The sequence below is a fragment of the Gigantopelta aegis genome, chromosome 3 (genome assembly GCF_016097555.1).
Source record: "Gigantopelta aegis isolate Gae_Host chromosome 3, Gae_host_genome, whole genome shotgun sequence".
In the NCBI taxonomy this organism is placed as follows: Eukaryota; Metazoa; Mollusca; class Gastropoda; order Neomphalida; family Peltospiridae; genus Gigantopelta; species Gigantopelta aegis.
This window is the reverse complement of record NC_054701.1, coordinates 85,183,819-85,206,880: the sequence shown is the minus strand read 5'-3', so window position 1 is coordinate 85,206,880 and position 23,062 is coordinate 85,183,819. Positions and strand designations below refer to the sequence as shown.

At 37.5% G+C, this 23,062-nt stretch overlaps 1 protein-coding gene across 3 annotated transcripts in view; it reads left to right on the top strand.

Moving 5' to 3' along the window:
- Positions 1 to 23,062, top strand: part of LOC121369221 — a 73,126-nt gene that overhangs the window by 21,971 nt on the left and 28,093 nt on the right. For all 3 annotated transcript variants that reach the window (XM_041494163.1, XM_041494164.1, XM_041494165.1), the window contains exons 3-11: positions 2,434 to 2,641; positions 3,533 to 3,756; positions 5,055 to 5,236; positions 6,021 to 6,462; positions 8,810 to 9,058; positions 11,394 to 11,598; positions 14,597 to 14,759; positions 22,376 to 22,444; positions 22,959 to 23,021. In XM_041494163.1, the coding sequence (XP_041350097.1) occupies positions 2,434 to 2,641; positions 3,533 to 3,756; positions 5,055 to 5,236; positions 6,021 to 6,462; positions 8,810 to 9,058; positions 11,394 to 11,598; positions 14,597 to 14,759; positions 22,376 to 22,444; positions 22,959 to 23,021 (1,805 nt within the window). The remainder of the gene's footprint in view (positions 1 to 2,433; positions 2,642 to 3,532; positions 3,757 to 5,054; positions 5,237 to 6,020; positions 6,463 to 8,809; positions 9,059 to 11,393; positions 11,599 to 14,596; positions 14,760 to 22,375; positions 22,445 to 22,958; positions 23,022 to 23,062) is intronic.

The following is a 23,062-nucleotide window of genomic DNA, read 5'->3' as shown; positions in this document are numbered from 1 at the left end:
GGACACATTCTTTTATAGTTGCCCTTTGATTTCCTTCTAAGTAATTGTAATGTGTTGATCTCATAATTAAAAGTTCAACCCTCTTTGTCCTGGACACATTCTTTTATAGTTGCCCTTTGATTTCCTTCTAAGTAATTGTAATGTGTTGATCTGATAATTAAAGGTTCAACCCTCTTTGTCCTGGACACATTCTTTTATAGTTGCCCTTTGATTTCCTTCTAAGTAATTGTAATGTGTTGATCAGATAATTAAAAGTTCAACCCTCTTTGTCCTGGACACATTCTTTTATAGTTGCCCTTTGATTTCCTTCTAAGTAATTGTAATGTGTTGATCTCATAATTAAAAGTTCAACCCTCTTTGTCCTGGACACATTCTTTTATAGTTGCCCTTTGATTTCCTTCTAAGTAATTGTAATGTGTTGATCTGATAATTAAAGGTTCAACCCTCTTTGTCCTGGACACATTCTTTTATAGTTGCCCTTTGATTTCCTTCTAGGTAATTGTAATGTGTTGACCTGATAATTAAAGGTTCAACCCTCTTTGTCCTGGACACATTCTTTTATAGTTGCCCTTTGATTTCCTTCTAAGTAATTGTAATGTGTTGATCTGATAATTAAAGGTTCAACCCTCTTGGTCCTGGACACATTCTTTTATAGTTGCCCTTTGATTTCCTTCTAAGTAATTGTAATGTGTTGATCTCATAATTAAAGGTTCAACCCTCTTTGTCCTGGACACATTCTTTTATAGTTGCCCTTTGATTTCCTTCTAAGTAATTGTAATGTGTTGATCTCATAATTAAAGGTTCAACCCTCTTTGTCCTGGACACATTCTTTTATAGTTGCCCTTTGATTTCCTTCTAAGTAATTGTAATGTGTTGATCTCATAATTAAAGGTTCAACCCTCTTTGTCCTGGACACATTCTTTTATAGTTGCCCTTTGATTTCCTTCTAAGTAATTGTAATGTGTTGATCTCATAATTAAAGGTGCAACCCTCTTTGTCCTTGACACATTCTTTTATAGTTGCCCTTTGATTTCCTTCTAAGTAATTGTAATGTGTTGATCTCATAATTAAAGGTTCAACCCTCTTTGTCCTGGACACATTCTTTTATAGTTGCCCTTTGATTTCCTTCTAAGTAATTGTAATGTGTTGACCTGATAATTAAAGGTTCAACCCTCTTTGTCCTGGACACATTCTTTTATAGTTGCCCTTTGATTTCCTTCTAAGTAATTGTAATGTGTTGATCTCATAATTAAAGGTTCAACCCTCTTTGTCCTGGACACATTCTTTTATAGTTGCCCTTTGATTTCCTTCTAAGTAATTGTAATGTGTTGATCTCATAATTAAAGGTTCAACCCTCTTTGTCCTGGACACATTCTTTTATAGTTGCCCTTTGATTTCCTTCTAAGTAATTGTAATGTGTTGATCTCATAATTAAAGGTTCAACCCTCTTTGTCCTGGACACATTCTTTTATAGTTGCCCTTTGATTTCCTTCTAAGTAATTGTAATGTGTTGATCTGATAATTAAAGGTTCAACCCTCTTTGTCCTGGACACATTCTTTTATAGTTGCCCTTTGATTTCCTTCTAAGTAATTGTAATGTGTTGACCTGATAATTAAAGGTTCAACCCTCTTTGTCCTGGACACATTCTTTTATAGTTGCCCTTTGATTTCCTTCTAAGTAATTGTAATGTGTTGATCTCATAATTAAAGGTTCAACCCTCTTTGTCCTGGACACATTCTTTTATAGTTGCCCTTTGATTTCCTTCTAAGTAATTGTAATGTGTTGATCTGATAATTAAAGGTTCAACCCTCTTTGTCCTGGACACATTCTTTTATAGTTGCCCTTTGATTTCCTTCTAAGTAATTGTAATGTGTTGACCTGATAATTAAAGGTTCAACCCTCTTTGTCCTGGACACATTCTTTTATAGTTGCCCTTTGATTTCCTTCTAAGTAATTGTAATGTGTTGATCTCATAATTAAAGGTTCAACCCTCTTTGTCCTGGACACATTCTTTTATAGTTGCCCTTTGATTTCCTTCTAAGTAATTGTAATGTGTTGACCTGATAATTAAAGGTTCAAGTGTCTGGAGCACATCGATTAATTAATCATCGGCTATTGGATGTCAAACATTTGATAATTCTGACTTATACTCATTAGAGCAGACCCACAACGGCTAATGCAGCAAGGGATCTTTTATATGCACTTTCCCACAGACAGGAAAGCACATACCACGGCCTTTGTCCGGTTGTGGTGCACTGGTTGAAACGAGAAAAACATATCTAAAAAGGGACCATTCTGGTTTACATGTACTGAGAGCCTGGTTTGAACTGTTTCACTGGACTTAACTTTCTTTAACACACAATACAATGTAGCTGATATGTTTTTCATGCTGGTGTGTTGTGAAATCATTCACTTATTAATTCCGTAATCAGAAACCGAGAAGTACCGTGAATGGCTGGTCCAGGAGTCGTTTGCAGAAAGCCGCCGCCAGGTGTACGTCAGCAGTCCGGATAACAACGTGGTGATGAGTCGCATGACACGCTTCGCGATGAAGGCAGTGGATGACGCGACGCAGGAAATGAGCGAACCCGTGTTCTCCAAGTACCGGACGTCAACCTCTTTTCTCAGCACTGGCAGCAGGTGAGAGCGCAGACCTCGAAATTAACGGAAGCTATGGATGGGGGGTAGGCCTTTCTAACAGGGAGTGGTGATAAATAAACACAAAATTCTCCAAGTACCAGACGTCAACCACTCTCCTCAACAGTGGCAGCATGTAATTATGTTATTATTAATTGTCCTCATCACTATAGTAAGATTGAATAGTTATATAATAGAGGTAGCTGCTTAATACAGGTGGCTGCTTGATACAGGTAGCTGATTAATACAGGTGGCTGAGTAATACAGGTGGCTACTTAATACAGGTGGTTGCTTGATACAGGTAGCTGATTAATACAGGTGGCTGATTAAAATGTTGCTGAGTAATACAGGTGGCTGCTTAATACAGGTGGCTGCTTAATACATGTGGCTGATTAAAATGTTGCTGAGTAATACAGGTGGCTGCTTAATACAGGTGGCTGCTTGATACAAGTAGCTAATTAATACAGGTGGCTGATTAAAATGTGGCTGAGTAATATAGGTGGCTATTTAATACAGGTGGCTGCTTAATACAGGTGGCTGCTTGATCCAAGTAGCTGATTAAATAAAGGTGGTTGATTAAAATGTGGCTGAGTAATACAGGTGGCTGCTTGATACAGGTAGCTGATTAATACAGGTGGCTGATTAAAATGTGGCTGAGTAATACAGGTGGTTACTTATTACAAGTGGCTGCTTAATAGAAGTGGCTGTGTTATACATGAGACTGGCTGATATCGATGTCTGCTTGAATTCCTTAAACCATTTAATTGGGACCATTGGAACTCCTGAACTACGTGAAAAGTTTCTGTAAAATTTAGATTCCTTATTTACTAAATGTGTGTTGTTTTCTATGTTTATTTTGTTAACTAAATTGCAACTGTCTGTTCTGACCTGCAGGTTAGGCTCCCTTGTGAAGTACAAGTCGGTGTTGTGTCTGAGCGGGGAGCGCGGGGCGGGCAAGTCGTCGATCATTGCCCAGTGGCTGGATGAGTTCGACGACACGAGCCTACCGCTCCAACTCGTGCACCACTTTGTCGGCTGTAGTTCTCACAGCACAGACATCACTGTGTTCCTCGAGCGGTGCATCACGGAACTACGCTCACGCTTTCTCAAAACAGCAAGTAAGTCACAGTGGCTTTGTTAAATAACATTTTCCAGTATTGTAATGAAACTTTAAGCAATATGTGTCATCTACCCGGGCCCAAATATTTTTTGTATCTTCTAAGTTCAAGGGCCATAACTCTGTCAAAAATGGGAAAATTCCCATGAAAGTCAGACTCGGTCTGTAACTTTACATAAAGCTATACAAATGTTTTTAGCTCAATATCTCAAGCGTTTGTTTAAAAGAAGTCTGAAAATCTATACACGGAACAGGCAGATGGACAGAGAGACAGACAGACAGATGAAGACAAAACCTGTAGTCCCCTCAGATTGAACCAGTAGGCGACTAATAATTACTAATATATACAGTGGCTGAAATAAGAAGTGGTTATGCATAGTGTTTTAAAAATTAATATTTTAATACATTCTTAAATATTTCACGTAAACGAATTTGCATTAGCTGTGAGTTATTTATTAGGTTAATGTCCTCAAGGTTTATCTTGATGAACTATTATGTTTAACTTACTACTTTTACTGAACAGCGGAGTCTGTCCCAACTGGCATCGGTATAATTAAGATTTCTGTTTTAATTTCAAAGTCCCATCCAGCTGATGTGTCTTTAAACAAATATTCCTTTCCTTTCTGTTGAAATTGTAAACATTCAATCTAGTTATTGTACCGTGAAACCTGTCTAAACTGGACCCTGAGGAAACTGGAATCCTGTCAACACGGCTAAGTTTCACGGTTCCGAATTGTCTAAATTGTAAAACGAGACCCTCTAAACACCGGATTGTGTCAATATTGGATAAATACTAGATCTGTGGCATGATCCGGTTTAGACAGGTTTCACTGTATGTTCTCTCATCCTCAGGTTTATAGGACAGAGCTACCCCATTAAAGAAAGCTATGTTAGAAATTTCTATCTTACATGGGATATCATGTGCTTGAGTTTAACATGACACCGTTGGTAATATATGATGTTATATTAATGTGAGATTGTGACGTGAGGTCATTAGACACAGTTTTAAATTTATATTTTGTTATTGAAACCTTCATAATAAAAGCTATTTTGTTAATTTGTAGTGTTAAATTTTATTTAATAATTTAGTGTTAAATTTTATTTACCGAATGAATGAGAGAAAAAGACTCCATCATATGCGGTCATGTGGGATAGAAAAAGTACACCCTCGGTGGTGAAACTTTCAACCATGGGACTTGGCAAGCCTCGTCCTAAGTCGAAATTTCAGCCACCTCGGGTGTACTTTTTCTATCCCACATGACCACATATGATGGAGTCTTATAATCTTTCATCTTGAAGATGAGGAGGAGCAGGAAGAGATAGCTGACGGCACCCACGCGTATTGTGGTGACGACTATGAGCCGAAGACGTTCCAAGAGCTGTGTGGGATGTTCATGTCAGCCGTGTCGCTTGGGCCCTGCGTTCTTGTCATAGATGGGGTCGACGAACTGTGTGGGACCGTCAAATTGTCACAGGAAACGGTAATGTGACTTCAGAGAATTAGCATAACATCTTCTGTCCTTGATGCAAGTAGCCATGTTTTATTAATGTTGGTACAGAATTGCATCTCGGTTAAAAGAATTTTACAAAAGAAGAGCTAATGCTATATATATATATTATGGTGAAACTGGACACCCTCGGGACCAAGAAAAAAGCCAGCTTTTAAAGGCATATTGTCACAGACCACTGACCTATTTAATGGCCTAACAAAGTATTACCGTAACAAAAATAATTTGATTTGTCAATAAATGTACTTTATTCAATCATCTTCATAACTACCATACTCCATTTTGTAAAAAAATAATTGAATTATTGCAATGGTCCATAATTAAAAAACTAAAATTGCCGAGAGCATTGACATGGATTTCACTCCATTATGGTTCAGTTACGGTGATGCGATAGGTAGATTTGGTTTGCAACAATTGATGTAATTTTTATTTATTATCCATTTTTAGAGAAATAAGGTCCTTAAATCCGTGACAGTATGCCTTTAAGAGGTATCCGATTTAGAGGTTAAGTTCTGTGCTGATTATTACAAAGGGACCGTGAAAAAAATGTCCTTATTTAGAGAATTTGGGTTTACAGAGGGTATATATTTTTGTAAAATATGTGTACCAAATACTCATATAATTAATATAATAGGTAACACTGACAGTGGCAAAACAACATGCTGTATTCCATCTTTATGGCTGCAAATCGCAGCACAGGTCACATTGATAGCCAAAAGTAATACATGCAAGTAACACATTTCACTTTGATTGACAGGTAAAGGAATTCGGCTGGCTTCCTGCAGTTCTGCCACCGCGGTGCAAGATCATTCTGAGCACAACGAACTCTGACATCACGTACCGCAGCCTGGCGAGACGGCCGGACGTGACGTTCATTGCTGTGCCCATCATCTCGAGCGTAGAACGGCAGAAGGAGATCCTGGAGGAGCACATGGGCCAGCACTTCGCGCGGCTCACTGTGAAGAACTTTGTCCAGCTGCAGGAGATCCGCGTGTGCACCAAGCCGCTCTTCCTCACGACGCTGGCCGCTGAACTCAAGTGCTACAGCATCTATTACAACATCGACGCCTTCCTCGAGGAGCACCAGGAGCTGTCGTCGGTGCGCGAGTTCTGGATGAAGAGTCTGAGGCGCTGGATCAAGAAGTACAGCTGGCTCCCAGAGGTCGACTCGTCGCTGCATTGTGACGTCCATGATAATGGTATGTATGTTGTGTCTCAGACGTCCATGATATGGTATGTATGTTGTGTCTCAGACGTCCATGATAATCGTATGTGTGTTGTGTCTCAGACATCCATGATAATCGTATGTGTGTTGTGTCTCAGACGTCCATGATAACGGTATGTGTGTTGTGTCTCAGACGTCCATGATAACGGTATGTATGTTGTGTCTCAGACATTCCATGATAACGGTATGTATGTTGTGTCTCAGACATCCATGATAACGGTATGTATGTTGTGTCTCAGACGTCCATGATAACGGTATGTTTGTTGTGTCTCAGACGTCCATGATAACGGTATATATGTTGTGTCTCAGACATCCATGATAACGGTATGTATGTTGTGTCTCAGATGCCCATGATAACGGTATGTATGTTGTATCTCAAACATCTATGATAAATGGAGGGTTAGATAGATTTTGTTGCCATCTGTGTGTTGTTGGGGTTTTTTTTTTATCCCATTGCCCCCTTTCCTTTTACTGCTTTGAATTCCATCTCATTTCTTCCCAATATGGCAACTCCTATCTTTCAACTTTTTTCGCTGTCTGCCTCCACATCCCAGTTCTTGTCTCTCCAACTATGACAGGTGCTTGTCTCTTGTGGCTATCCATGCCACACACCTGTCATTCCCCATCAGCTTTAGCTGTTGGCTTAGTCTGACCACTTTAAAGAGTGTTCAGTAGTTACTTCTGGCTTTGTTAAGAGGCACTTGTAACCACCTACTATGCTCCCCTACTACCAGTGGTCGTTAGTGCTGTGGGTCAGACCATCTTTATTAACGACAGAGGACGAGGCTGTCAGGTGGGGGCAGGATAGTACACAGAGACAGAAGTATGAGTTGGAGACAAGAGTTGGAGGAAACTGACAGAAAGGGTCGAAACAGATTGAAATTGTGGGAGAAGTTGGAAAGTTTTTTTTATATTAAGATAATGAGAATGGTAGACAGAGGGTGACAGATGAGAAAGAAGAATGATAGTGTGAGCCAGCTTTGATGGGATTTGAACCACTGTCGTCAGCTTGATTGTCCAGCAGCTCATCCACTAGACCACGGAGCTCACATTGTTTGTCTGTTTTTATTTTGTTTGTCTGTCCGTTGATCTGTTTGTCTTTCTATCTGCCCACATACACATACACGTGTTTAGTTTTCCAGATGTTTTTTCGCACTGCCTCAAGATACTGAGTTGAAATTGTGTATTTAGCTTTATCAAGTAGAGGTACAGATCAGATGCTGTTTCGTGGGTGTGTACCTATCATCAGCCTTGAACTTAGGAGATATTATTCGGCATATAGTTTTGCGGATTAATTTTTTTGCAATGCTTCAAGATAATTTTGTGGATAGCTTTATCAACTTGAGCTTCCTGGGGATTTTCCCATTTTTGACAGAATTATGCCCCTTGAACTTAGTAGATACTACACCCATCAAATTTTCTGGAATTTTCATTGCAATGCGTCAAGATATTGAGTTGAAATTTTAATCTACCTTTATAATGTATTGTAAACTAATGGCAACTGTGTTCTGTATTGTGATTGGTTAATTACATTATTTTTCTGGGATCAAATGAAAATAACACCCAAAAGCTAATGACATCATTAGAAAGTGACATTAGCAATTGGAACAGGCCAAGTTGATGGTTCAAGGGTCTACAGTTAGATTGTAGCCACTGACCCAGGTATTTTTGTTCAAGACATACCAAATATACAGTTAGTTCCATAGAAAAATGATTCAGTTTGCAATGGACATAATATATGGAGTTTTTAGATTTGTGGGTGCTATTGTCTATTTGATGCCCGCAAATATTTCAATTTTAACCTCAGTTTAACGCTTTCGGTCAAAAATGACATTTGTGGGATCAAATAGACAATAACACCTGCAAATCTAAAGACTCCATATTGTAATCTCCTAAAAGTTACATATCAAGTTTTATTTTTGAGAAGTTTTAGCCATTTTTGACTGTAAAGTTTGTTTTGTTTAATGACACCACTAGAGCACATTGATTTATTAATCATCGACTACTGGAGGTCAAATTTGGTAATTTTGACATTTTAGTCTTTTAGAGAGGAAACACAATACAATTTTCCATTAGTAGCAAGGGATCTTTTATATGCACCATCCCACAGACAGGATAGCACATACCACAGCATGTCATATACCCATCTTGGCCTGGTGGGGATTGATCCTAGACTGACCATGCATCAGGTGAGCGCTTTACCACTAAGAAATATTACACTGTCACCGCCTGAAATATTTGATGATTTGTTTGGGCCCAGTAGGGGGACATATATATTGCTTTAGCAATACTCTCAGAATGCTTGTTATTTTTGTTTTTAGAGTTTGAAGGCTTTTCTGGCTGGATACCAGATGCTCTTTGTTTGATACTTTTATCACGCAATGGACTCACTGAAAAGGAGGTTTTAACGTTACTCAGGAGCCTCGGTTACACGGGCAGCCTCGAGGTGTCTCAGTTTGACTGGTTCCAGTTCCGCATCGGCATCGGCTCGGCGCTCTACGAGAAAGCTGATGGTCTGATCTGCTTCTCTCATCATCACATCAAGGAAATAGTCCAGTTCATTCTCTTAAGTAAGTGCATGGTTTGTTGATCTTTGTTTTGCCCCACAATTTTAAATACTGTATCTCATTTAAAATATGTTAAAAACAGATGGCATTAAATGGATTCAGGCCTGGTGCTTATAAAACTGTTAGAGTCTAAATTCAAGACTCTAATAGTGTCAGATGGGATTTTATCGTCCTGGCAATGCCATACAAACTACATGCATGTGACGCCATTAGAGATTGAGCCTAGATTCTTAAGCGTTTTTTTAAGCCTAGGCCCAGAAGTGTTTCTTACTTTTGAATTAACTGTTTTGTGTCGTTACTGTAAGGAAGTCATGGACTGAAACATTTTGTGATGTCAAACTGGTAGCACTGTCGCATCCACAACATAAATAAATTGAGTTCTGGCTCCATGCCTTCAAACTACAAAAGGGTTAAGAAGTTATGTTCTTAGACAACAAGACCACAGTTTGAACTCAAAACTGCTTATGGAAGTATAATACAGTGAAACCCCACCTAATGACCACCCCAGTATTAAGACCACTATGCTATTAAGACCACTTTTGTAAAGACCGGAATATTTCCTTGTCATTTTATAAGTAAAACTACCCCGGTATTAAGACCACCCCACTAATGTGGGTTATGACCAGAAAAGTCAGTCCCAGTGGTTGTTTCTAGTGCATTTTCACCCTGTCAAAGTGACCATATTATGATAGCAAATGTTCTGCATTTTTCGTTCACTCAAGTGTTGAAACATCACACATCTAATGGTTTCCTTGTTCTTGCTGATTGTATGACACGTAGACCAGTCAAAGAGTAATCATGTTAGTTTAATATGTGGAGCATAAAAAGGATACCGGTACTTTTAGTTTCCGGAACACATTGTCACCTAGTTAATATTAATCAGTGATGTAACACGCTGATTGGTTGTTTTCATACTGCAGTCAGTCAAGTGACCCACAAGCCTGCACACATACCGACTACAGTGACATGCTAATTAAATACATTTATAAAGAAACACACTGACTATACAAATTATGTAACTTATTAAGAAGAGCATCACTGCAATTGCTTTTAATGCCCAACCCAGAACGTTAATTACTCTGAAGTTGCCTCGACATCTGTGTATTATTGTTTAGTTGAAGATACACATTCACCGTCATCTCAATGAGACAGGGCGAATCCAATTGTTAATTGGAATATCGCTCCATCAAGGTGACCGACTAATCCAATAGGTAACAAAACAAGTGTTATTTAGAGAGGCGACAGTAACAATGTTGTGTTTGTGTATTTTGAGCGAGTTGTGTCAAAGCGCTGAAAACAAAACATGAATGTTGTAGTCGTACTATCGCTATTTCGATATACTTTTACATGCATCATCGTTATTAGAAATGTCAAATTCGACAATAAACAATAGACACGTCTTTCATATAATTCAACTAATATTCAGTATTTATAAATTCATATTGACAGTTCTTAATTCTATTTTAGTGCTCACTGTAAATAATTCAAATACATGATATATGCAATCTATTTCTTATGTTATAATTGTAGATAATTTGGAATCAACTTTAAAAGATAGTAACCCACTAATAAGACCACCCCACTAATAAGACCATATTTATTAAGTCCCAGTGTGGTCTTAATAGCGGGGTTTCACTGTACATGAATTGCTGTCAAATATATACATTGTACATTGAAACATCTGAAAAGCGAATCTCTGTAAACCAGAATTCCCTCAAAACTGGATGTTTTACACAGTGCCTTTTCAAATATCACTACAGAATAGAACCTGTCTAAACTGGATGTTTTACACGGTGCCTTTTCAGATATCACTACAGAATAGAACCTGTCTAAACAGGATGTTTTACACAGTGCCTTTTCAGATATCACTACAGAATAGAACCTGTCTAAACTGGATGTTTTACACAGTGTCTTTTCAGATATCACTACAGAATAGAACCTGTCTAAACTGGATGTTTTACACAGTGCCTTTTCAGATATCACTACAGAATAGAACCTGTCTAAACTGGATGTTTTACACAGTGCCTTTTTAAATATCACTACAGAATAGAACCTGTCTAAACTGGATGTTTTACACAGTGCCTTTTCAAATATCACTACAGAATAGAACCTGTCTAAACTGGATACTTTTTACTTTATCTCGTGGGTTTCCAGTTTAGAGGGTTTCACTGTATATACATATTACCAAATGACTGACATCCAATAGCCAATGATTAATGAATCAATGTTCTCTAGTGGTGTCATTAAACAAACAAACAAACTTTAACTTTTTAACTCACAGATGTGTTTCTAGCTTTCAGAAGAACAGAAATGAATCTGTGATATATTATATCTGCAGAATGTTTCAAGAATGGCCCTGAAGGCTCGGTTGTGTCTCAAGAGTCTGACATTCCATTTCAAATGTACAAACGAAAGCTGCACGAAAACCTTGCGTGGTTCTTTGCACGGTTGCCGCATTCTCAGAGGAAAGTCGAAGAACTGCCCTGGCAGCTGATGATGTCGGGAAACTGCTTCAACTTGTTGAGGGTCGTAGAAAACATTGAGTAAGTATATTGTTCAACTTTGTTCTTTTGCATTTTTCAAAGGTTGAGATTAGAAAAAAAGAAAAAAGAAAAAAAGAAGTGAATATATTTTTGATATTTGGTGCACGGATCGATTTATCCACAAGTACGCCAGTTATGCATATACATTTTAATAAACTATTTTAATAACAACAATTTGTTTGTCAAATTTTTAATTGTCACTTGTAAAATAATTGTAAATAAATTTATCATGAAAAGCAAAACTAAAGGGAAAATCTATGTCTTGACAACCAAACAAAATAACATTTTCACCATGGTACTTTGCCATATGTAGGGCATAGGGTGTGGTGTCTGGGTTAGTCTCTGCACACATGTCACGTGCAGTGGAGTTGAGTGCTGTGATTGGCTGAAACACCTGACTGTATGATAGGGATTTCCAGCAAAGTGCAAGCTATGGAAATACTAATCTACCATTGGAAACAAAAAATACAAATAAACTGTGTTACACAGATTGAACGATGATCATCGAACATTGGGCCTAAAACTGCGAATATGTTGAACTGCAATAAATCATCAGGCCTTTAGTTAAGATGTGGTACCCAAAAAATGTCATACTTGTCTCTAATCATGAATTTATTTTTGTTATCTCTCTGATTACAAGTAATAATTCTCTTATCTTTGATGACAAATGTTGTTGTTTTTTTTTCATTTTTTTTTTTTCATTTTTTTTTTTTCAAGTAGTAACACAGAATGAATGAATGAATGAATGTTTAACGACACCCCAGCACGAAAAATACATCGGCTATTGGGTGTCAAAAGTAGTAACACAGAGACAAAGAAATTTGTAGCAAGGATAACCAACATATATACTACTCAAAAGAATTTAAGGGTCAGACGATATTTTCTACATTATTTTCTGAATGTCAATTATATTAGCTAGACCATAATGTCACGCATGGTATTGTTCCATTTTGACGAAAGTGGGTCTAAGCAGCCCATAAATGAATTAAAATCCACTGTCATTGACACTGTCGACTAGTTCTAATGGCGAAAACATGCTTACATTTACACGTAAATTAGGGCGAAAGCGAAAGGTCTGCTAAGTGCCCATAACTTGCTTTTTCACAAAGCGCTTCATTTGCACGCTTTGCACGTGTATTCCATGTTCCCAATGCTGATTTTCCGTATAATTGGAGCTTGCGTTCGTGTACGGTGCACACTCCAAATTCGACAATGGTACGACTTCAACTGACTATCGAAGATCTAGGAAGGGCTATTGCTTGGCTTCAGGATGGCAATATGCAAAGAAATGTTGCTCTGAGACTTGGTGTCAGTCAGAGTGTCGTTGGCCGACTGTGGCAACGGTACCAAGCAACGAATTTTGTTTGAAATCGTCCACGTTCGGGAAGACCCCGAAGCACTACAAATAGAGAGGACCACTACATCACCAATATGGCTCTACGTCAACGCACAACCACTGCACGCCGATTACGTGACAATCTGCGGACTGCGATTGGAACTCGAGTGTCTGATCAAACCATACGCAATCGTCTGAAAGCCAATAATCTACGCTGCAGTCGCCAGGCTGTTCGACCACCACTCCTATCACGTCACAGAACGGCCAGACGTCACTGGTGCACGCTTCATCTGCGGTGGCAACGTGTTCAGTGGGGTCGAGTGATGTTCACTGATGAGTCCAGGTTTAGTCTCCAATTCAACGACGGTCGGGTTTGTGTCTACAGACGTCCTGGGGAGCACTTCGCTGACGTTAACGTCAGACAACGTCACCGGTTCAGTGGTGGCAGTGTCATGGTGTGGGACGGCATCTCTATCCACCACAGGACCCCCCTCTATGTGGTGGATAGCAATCTGAATGGAATCCGCTATCTGAATGAGATTATCTGGCCGTTGGTTCTCCCAGGCCTTCAGCAGATTGGCGGCGGGGCCATTCTGCAGGATGACAATGCCAGACCCCACCGCACCAGGGTGGTAACGGACTTTCTCAGACAACAAGGTATCGCCAGGATGGATTGGCCAGCATATTCACCTGACTTGGCCCCAATAGAGAACGCCTGGGACGAATTAGGCAGGAGAGTTCGGGATAACCATGCCCCTCCGGCCAATCTTCATGATCTGGGTCAACTTCTTATGGAAGAGTGGCAGGCCATTCCCCAAGAGTTCTTCAGACGTCTGATCAACAGCATGAGGCAACGATGTGTCGAGTGTATTCGCGCCAGGGGTGGATTCACACACTATTAAACGAATGTTCTAATGTGTAAAATCCATGTTTGACAACGTTCAACTTTGACAGCATGTCATGTGACTTTCTTGTATACAGTGACGTTTATTTGTGTTTTTTTGTAAATATGGAACAATAAATAAAAATTTTGGTGTAGTTTACATCATCAGTCTAATACACTCTGAAACTTATTTGGTTATACATTTTTAACCCTTAAATTCTTTTGAGTAGTATATATAGATGATGATAATAAGATAATGGTGAAACCGCATTGTTTCCTTTTTGGTATGAGACCACTTGACAGGGCTGTTGTCCACTCTTGCTGTCAAACTACCCCTGTACATGACTTTGTATCTTGAAATCACCTGATCCAGGATACCTAGAACCTGCAGTGCCTGTCAAGTAATTATCTTCATACGCCAAGGGTCCCATGCCGTATTGACATTTGAAAAAAGCAAAACCATTTATTATTATATCTAATTTTCTATTTAGCTATTTTCTTGACTTTATGAGCGTTATTATATCTAATTTGTTTATTTAACTATTTTCTCAATGTTGTTAGCATTATTATAACTAATTTTTTATTTAGCTATTTTCTCGACTTTGTGAACATTATTATATCTAATTTTGTACTTAGCTATTTTCGACTTTATGAGCATTATTATAACAAAGTTGTTATTTAACTATTTTCTTCACTTTGTGAGAGTTGTTATATCTAATTTGTTTATTTAACTATTTTCTCGGTGTTGTGAGCATTATTATATCTAATTTTTTATTCAGCTATTTTCTCGACTTTGTGAGCAAAAGTGGCAACAACCCTTCTAACAAGCGAGATCTGTTGGTGTACTGGAAGTTTCTGGAAGCGCGTGGCTACAAGGCAAATCAGCATTACCTGTCACTGTTCATGGACATGGGTTTAATTGAGACTAACTTACATGTAAAGGTAATATCAGCATTACCTGTCACTGTTCATAGACATGGGTTTAATAGAGGCTAACTTACATTTAATTGAGACTTACATATCCAGGTAATATCACCAATACATGTACCTGTCACTGTTCATGGATATGGGTTTAATTGAGACTTACGTATCCAGGTAATATCACCAATACCTGTCACTGTTCATGGATATGGGTTTAATTAAGACTTACATATCCAGGTAATATCACCAATACCTGTCACTGTTCATGGATATGGGTTTAATTGAGACTTACGTATCCAGGTAATATCACCAATACCTGTCACTGTTCATGGATATGGGTTTAATTGAGACTTACGTATCCAGGTAATATCACCAATACCTGTCACTGTTCATGGATATGGGTTTAATTGAGATTTACATATCCAGGTAATATCACCAATACCTGTCACTGTTCATGGATATGGGTTTAATTGACTTACGTATCCAGGTAATGTCACCAATACCTGTCACTGTTCACGGACATGGGTTTAATTGAGACTTACATATCCAGGTAATATCACCAATACATGTACCTGTCACTGTTCATGGATATGGGTTTAATTGAGACTTACATATCCAGGTAATATCACCAATACCTGTCACTGTTCATGGATATGGGTTTAATTGAGACTTACCTATCCAGGTAATATCACCAATACCTGTCACTGTTCATGGATATGGGTTTAATTGAGACTTACATATCCAGGTAATATCACCAATACCTGTCACTGTTCACGGACATAGGTTTAATTGAGACTTACGTACCCAGGTAATATCACCAATACCTGTCACTGTTCACGGACATGGGTTTAATTGAGACTTACGTATCCAGGTAATATCACCAATACCTGTCACTGTTCACGGACATGGGTTTAATTGAGACTTACGTATCCAGGTAATATCACCAATACCTGTCACTGTTCACGGACATGGGTTTAATTGAGACTTATGTATCCAGGTAATATCACCAATACCTGTCACTGTTCACGGACATGGGTTTAATTGAGACTTACGTATCCAGGTAATATCACCAATACCTGTCACTGTTCACGGACATGGGTTTAATTGAGACTTACGTATCCAGGTAATATCACCAATGCCTGTCACTGTTCACGGATATGGGTTTAATTGAGACTTACGTATCCAGGTAATATCACCAATACCTGTCACTGTTCATGGATATACCGGCCTCGGTGGCGTCGTGGCAGGTCATCGGTCTACAGGCTGGTAGGTACTGGGTTCGGATCCCAGTCGAGGCATGGGATTTTTAATCCAGATACCGACTCCAAACCCTGAGTGAGTGCTCCGCAAGGCTCAATGGGTAGGTGTAAACCACTTGCACCGACCAGTGATCCATAACCGGTTCAACAAAGGCCATGGTTTGTGCTATCCTGCCTGTGGGAAGTGCAAATAAAAGATCCCTTGCTGCTAATCGGAAGAGTAGCCCATGTAGTGGCGACAGCGGGTTTCCTCTCAAAATATGTGTGGTCCTTAACCATATGTCTGACGCCATATAACCGTAAATAAAATGTGTTGAGTGCGTCGTTAAATAAACCATTTCTTTCTTTCTTTCTGTTCATGGATATGGGTTTAATTGAGACTTACATATCCAGGTAATATCACCAATACCTGTCACTGTTCATGGATATGGGTTTAATTGAGACTTACATATCCAGGTAATATCACCAATACCTGTCACTATTCATGGATATGGGTTTAATTGAGACTTACGTATCCAGGTAATATCACCAATAACGCCATGGTTTTTTAATTAATTAGTTTTATTTTATTTTTTTAAGATTACTGTAATTGAATTTTATCTCATGGTAAAATCGGAAATATCTTCATGTGAGTTTCATCTATTTTTATTGTTCTCCACCTGTCAGGTGACTAAGGGAAATAATTCATCATCACATTTAAACTGGTAAGTATGAATGATCATTTAAAGTTAAGTTAATAAGTACAGGGACTATCCTGAGCTTGCTTCTCTTGTTAATATGTTGATGACTAACGACTATACATATTAAACATATCTTTCTGCATAAAATATTAGTGGCTGTATATTAAATATATTTTTTAAATCGTCCTAGTTTTTGTATTATGTCATACTTCATTTTTATTTCCAAATATTTATTTATATTATAACAAAATTATTGGGAGACCTAATCCAGTTTGGGCTTCTTGCAAATATTAGGTCGATCAGAAACACATTGAATATACAGACACTGATCTTCTAAACCTGAAAATATATTTAATATGTAATTTTAGTTGTTAAAAGATTTTATTAGTCAGAAACATCTTACAATGCAGCAAGTCAGAATAAAAGAATTAGAACTTTATTTTTGCATTGCCAGATACTTTTAATACAGAAGTAAAAGAAACTTTTATTTAATGACACCACAACACATTTTAATTTTAATAAACTGTGTCTGTTTGGTGTCAAACCGATGGTCGTTTTGACACTTGGTCTAGATAACGAGAGAAAACACACTGCCTCCATATATTGACTACTCCTACAAGGGATCTTTTATATGCACTTTCCAGCTGAGCAGAATGTTTCACCAAATTATCTATTAAACTTTAAAAATTGCAGGAACCCAGTTATTTTCTAACAACATATTAATTATTAAATGAAATTATTTCGCCAAATTAAACTAAAATCTACTAATTGTTATCAAAATTCACAATTGGCGAATTTGGCAAGTGGCAGAGCTAAGCCCTGACTTTCCAGTATAGGCATGACAATACATACCACAGACTTTGATGTACTGGTCATAAGGCTCTTGTTTGAATGGTGGAAAACTATTTGTCTACCAAGGTTGATCGATCCTGTGATCCACTGCACCTTGGGCTAGTGTTTTACCGCTACAGGATGGCGGGATGTAGCTCACTGGTACAGCGCTCGCCTGATGCGCAATCAATCTAGTATCAGTTCCTGTCGATGAGCCCATTGGGCTATTTCTCGTTCCAGCCAGTGCTCCACAACTGGTGTAACAAAGGCCGTGGTATGTAATATCCTGTCTGTGGGATGGTGCATATAAAAGATCCCTTGCAGCTAATCGAAAAGAGTAGCCTATGAAGTGGTGACAGCGGGTTTCCTCTCTCAATATCTGTGTGGTCCTTAAAGGTCTACATTTATCAAAAACATAATTCACTATTGTTTGGTATCTACATGTACGTATACCTTTTACAATATATATGAAGTATCAGTAAAATAAATTTTTAAAAATTTACCCGTTTTTAATATATTCGCAATAAAAAGTCGCGTTTTTCCCATCGCTTGCCAAAAAGCCTCTGAACTCCAAGAGTTAAGTCACGTGACCCCGTGACGCGCTAACCGGCATAACATGAAAGCGTGATTCGCAGCCTTTCATACATTTTACATGGAAGTGGAACACATGTTTTTTTAAAACGCAAACATGTTATTCTGTTGAATTGAATTGTATGTGTGGAATGTTATTTTGAAGATATCTTTCAAATGTGAAACATGGTGAATCAATGTTTGGTGTATGGATGTACAAAAGCTGCAGTTAAAGGCAAAAGAAGTTTGCATATTTTTCCGAAAAACAAACAGACATTGTTTGCATGGAAGCGGTTCTTAAACCAAACACGTGTGTATTGGAAAGGATCGTCAAGATGGGATACCATTTGCAGTGACCACTTCACACCTGGGGATTACGACAATTATCTAAGATGGTCGATGGGAATGGCACCAAAACTTTGGTCCCATGCTTGTACCCTCCGGTTCAGCCTATTTGCAGCCTGGACCCGAACGTCACCCGGAGACAAAAACAAAGCCTGAATGTTAATGCCGAGGAGTACATTGTTCATATTTGGCACAAAGATACACCTCAACACGATGCATTTATGTATGTTAAAAAAAAAAAAATGTAGGAAAAATAGTTTTTAGAAAAAAAATCACATTTTTCATGTTCGGGCTGTACATAACGAAATCCCGAACATCGCACGAAGACAAAAATAGATAGGCCTACCGAATGTTAATGCGATTTTTTCTAAAAAATATTTTTTCTACATTTATTTTTTTAACATATATAAATGCATCGTGTTGAGGTGAATCTTTGTGCCAAATATGAACAATGTACACCTCGGCATTAACATTCGGGCTTTGTTTTTGTCTCCGGGTAACATTCGGGCTCCGGGCTGCAAATAGGCTGACCGCATTTGACTCGCCAGATCATTGTCGGTGTACTCCAGATCAAACTGATAGGGAAGTACCCATAACAGATTTTCTCCTTCTTCCTCACCAATTGAGGTAGCATTAGAATAAATAGACAAATGTGACAAGTCCAAAATGTCCAAACTAATGTCCGATAATAATGAGCTATTTACCAAAAAATCATTACATGTTGTCGCCATGCTAACCTACTAATGAATGAGTGGAATTCACCGGATGCTGCGTCACAGGTCAGATGCGGGTCAAATCGATTGGATCAGTATTTTTTCCCGAAGCATTTTACAAAAAGTCGCTTTATTAATAATTGGGGTGATATTTTTGTTTTTTATGTTTAATAATGTAACCTTTATGTATTTTTTGTATATACTGTGTATTAATAATGTGCCATGATTGTGGACCTTTAACCATATGTCCGACGCCATATAACTGTAAATAAAATGTGTTGAGTGTGTTGTTAAATAAAGCAGGATTTAGCTCAGATGGTAGAGCACTCACCTGAGGTGCTTGGGTCATAGGATCGAAACTTCTCAGCAGAGCCATTAGGTTTTTTTCCATCACAGCCAGAGTTCCACGACTGGTGTATCAAAGGCCATGGTATGTGCTGTCCTATCTGTGGGAAAATGCATTTGAAAGATCTCTTGCTGCTAGTGGACAAATGGTGCAGATTTCCTCTGAAGTCTACGTATACGTGTCAGAATTACCAATTGGTTGGCATCTTAATCAATTTGCATGAAAGGTGTCATTATAGTAAACAAGTTCTTGCTACCGAACAACATGATTTAATATTAGGTGTTAAATAATCAAACCATATGCCTTCAAGTAAAAGCAAATACTGAGCATTTGATTGTGTATTTAAGTACAGAGCATTTGATTGTGTATTTAAGTACAGAGCATTTGATTGTGTATTTAAGTACAGAGCATTTGATTGTGTATTTAAATACAGAGCATTTGATTGTGTATTTAAATACAGAGCATTTGATTGTGTATTTAAATACAGAACATTTAACTGTATTTAAATACAGAACATTTTACTATATAAATACAGAACATTTGACATGTATTTAAATACAGAACATTTAACTGTATTTAAATACAGAACATTTGACTATATAAATACAGAACATTTGACATGTATTTAAATACAGAACATTTAACTGTATTTAAATACAGAACATTTGACTATATAAATACAGAACATTTGACATGTATTTAAATACAGAACATTTAACTGTATTTAAATACAGAACATTTGACTATATAAATACAGAACATTTGACATGTATTTAAATACAGAACATTTGACTATATAAATACAGAACATTTGACATGTATTTAAATACAGAGCATTTGATTGTATAAATACACAGCATTTAACTATGTAAATAGAGAACATAAGAAATTTGACTGTACATAATTTCTGAGCATTTTACTGTGTATATAAATTCTGAGCATTTGATTGTGTATGCATGTAAATACAAACAATTGAGTGCCCAGTCGTACAGCGCTCGCTCGATGTACGGTCGGTGTGGGATCGATTCCCATCAGTGGGCCCATTGGGCTATTTCTCGTTCCAGCCAGTGCACCACGACTGGTATATCGTGGGTGGTGGTATGTACTACCCTGTCTGTGGGGTGGTGCATATAAAAGTCCCCTTGCTGCTAATGGAAAAGAGTAGCCCATAAAGTGGCTACAGCAGGTTTCATCTTAAGTCAATATCTGTGTGGTCCTTAACCATACATGTATGTCTGATGCGATATAACCATAAATAAAATGTGTTGAGTGCATTGTTAAATAAAACATTTCTTTCTTTCTTTCTTTTTTTGTCTATGTAAATACAGAGCATTTGAGTCTTGACTTAGTATTTAAATGCTGAACATTTGACTATGTAAATACTGGACATTTGGCTGTGTATGTAAATACTGGACATTTCACTGTATGTAAATACTGGACATTTGACTGTATGTAAATACTGGACATTTGACTGTGTATGTAAATACTGGACATTTGACTGTGTATGTAAATACTGGACATTTGACTGTATGTAAATACTGGACATTTGACTGTGTATGTAAATACTGGACATTTGACTGTGTATGTAAATACTGGACATTTGTGTATGTAAATACTGGACTTTTGACTGTATGTAAATACTGGACATTTGACTGTGTATGTAAATACTGGACATTTGTGTGTATACTGGACATTTGTAAATACTGGACATTTGACTGTGTATGTAAATACTGGACATTTGACTGTGTATGTAAATACTGGACATTTGACTATGTAAATACTGGACATTTGACTGTATGTAAATACTGGACATTTGACTGTATTTAAATACTGAACATTTGACTGTGTATGTAAATACTGGACATTTGACTGTGTATGTAAATACTGGACATTTGACTGTATGTAAATACGGACATTTGGCTGTATGTAAATACTGGACATTTGGCTGTGTATGTAAATACTGGACATTTGGCTGTGTATGTAAATACTGGACATTTGGCTGTGTATGTAAATACTGGGCATTTGGCTGTGTATGTAAATACTGGACATTTGACTGTATGTAAATACTGGACATTTGACTGTATGTAAATACTGGACATTTGACTATGTAAATACTGGACATTTGGCTGTGTATGTAAATACTGGACATTTGGCTGTGTATGTAAATACTGGACATTTGGCTGTGTATGTAAATACTGGGCATTTGGCTGTGTATGTAAATACTGGACATTTGACTATGTAAATACTGGACATTTGACTGTATGTAAATACTGGACATTTGACTATGTAAATACTGGACATTTGGCTGTGTATGTAAATACTGGACATTTGGCTGTGTATGTAAATACTGGGCATTTGGCTGTGTATGTAAATACTGGGCATTTGACTGTGTATTTAAATACTGGACATTTGACTGTATGTAAATACTGGGCATTTGACTGTATGTAAATACTGGACATTTGACTATGTAAATACTGGACATTTGACTGTATGTAAATACTGGACATTTGACTGTGTATGTAAATACTGGACATTTGACTGTAAATACTGGACATTTGACTATGTAAATACTGGACATTTGACTGTATGTAAATACTGGACATTTGACTGTGTATGTAAATACTGGATATTTGACTGTGTATGTAAATACTGGACATTTGACTGTGTATGTAAATACTGGACATTTGACTGTATGTAAATACTGGACATTTGACTGTATGTAAATACTGGACATTTGACTGTGTATGTAAATACTGGGCATTTGACTGTATGTAAATACAGGACATTTGACTATGTATGTAAATACAGGACATTTGACTGTGTATGTAAATACAGGACATTTGACTGTGTATGTAAATACAGAGTTTTTGACTGTAATGTTTATTTTTAACAGTCGCCATCAGTTCTCAGCAGCCTGACTGTTATTGAAGAGAAGCCCATTGAAGATGATGAAGAAAGTGCGGTAAATCTTACACCTGGTTTCGTCTGTCTTTTTTTTTTTTTTTTTTTTTTATCAAGTGTTTGGCAAAGTTTGATACAGTGCATTTAACCTAACTTTTTTGTGTCTGTTTGTTTTTGTGTGTGTGTTTGTGTGTGTGTGTGTGTTTGTGGTGTGTGTATGTGTGTGAGAGAGCATTTGATAGAGAAAAAGGGGGAGTGGGTAACCACGACCCCATAAAAGGTTGTAGAAGTTACAAAATGCAGCGACGTGTTCTAGTTAAGATAAGCTGGTTAAGGCTTAATATTTGATTGGATTTATGGTCAATTAGTTTAGTAGTCAACATGTTTATAATTAATTTGAGAACCATTATTTTGGACAAATTAATTTTGGTACAGACTTTATCACCTTGAATACATTTTTGCAGTTTAAACAGCTAGTCATCATTCCAAGTTCAATGATTTTTACAGCTCTGAAAATGTTTTAGTTCTGGGTTTTCATATTGTAAATACTGACATTCATTTTTTATTATTTTCAGGTGGATTGCCATGAATGTTTTACTGAGTTTAGAAGAAAGAAAATATGTGGAAGTCCGTACCAGGTACTGTATTTAAATCTTGTATGTTTGTGCATATGTGTGTG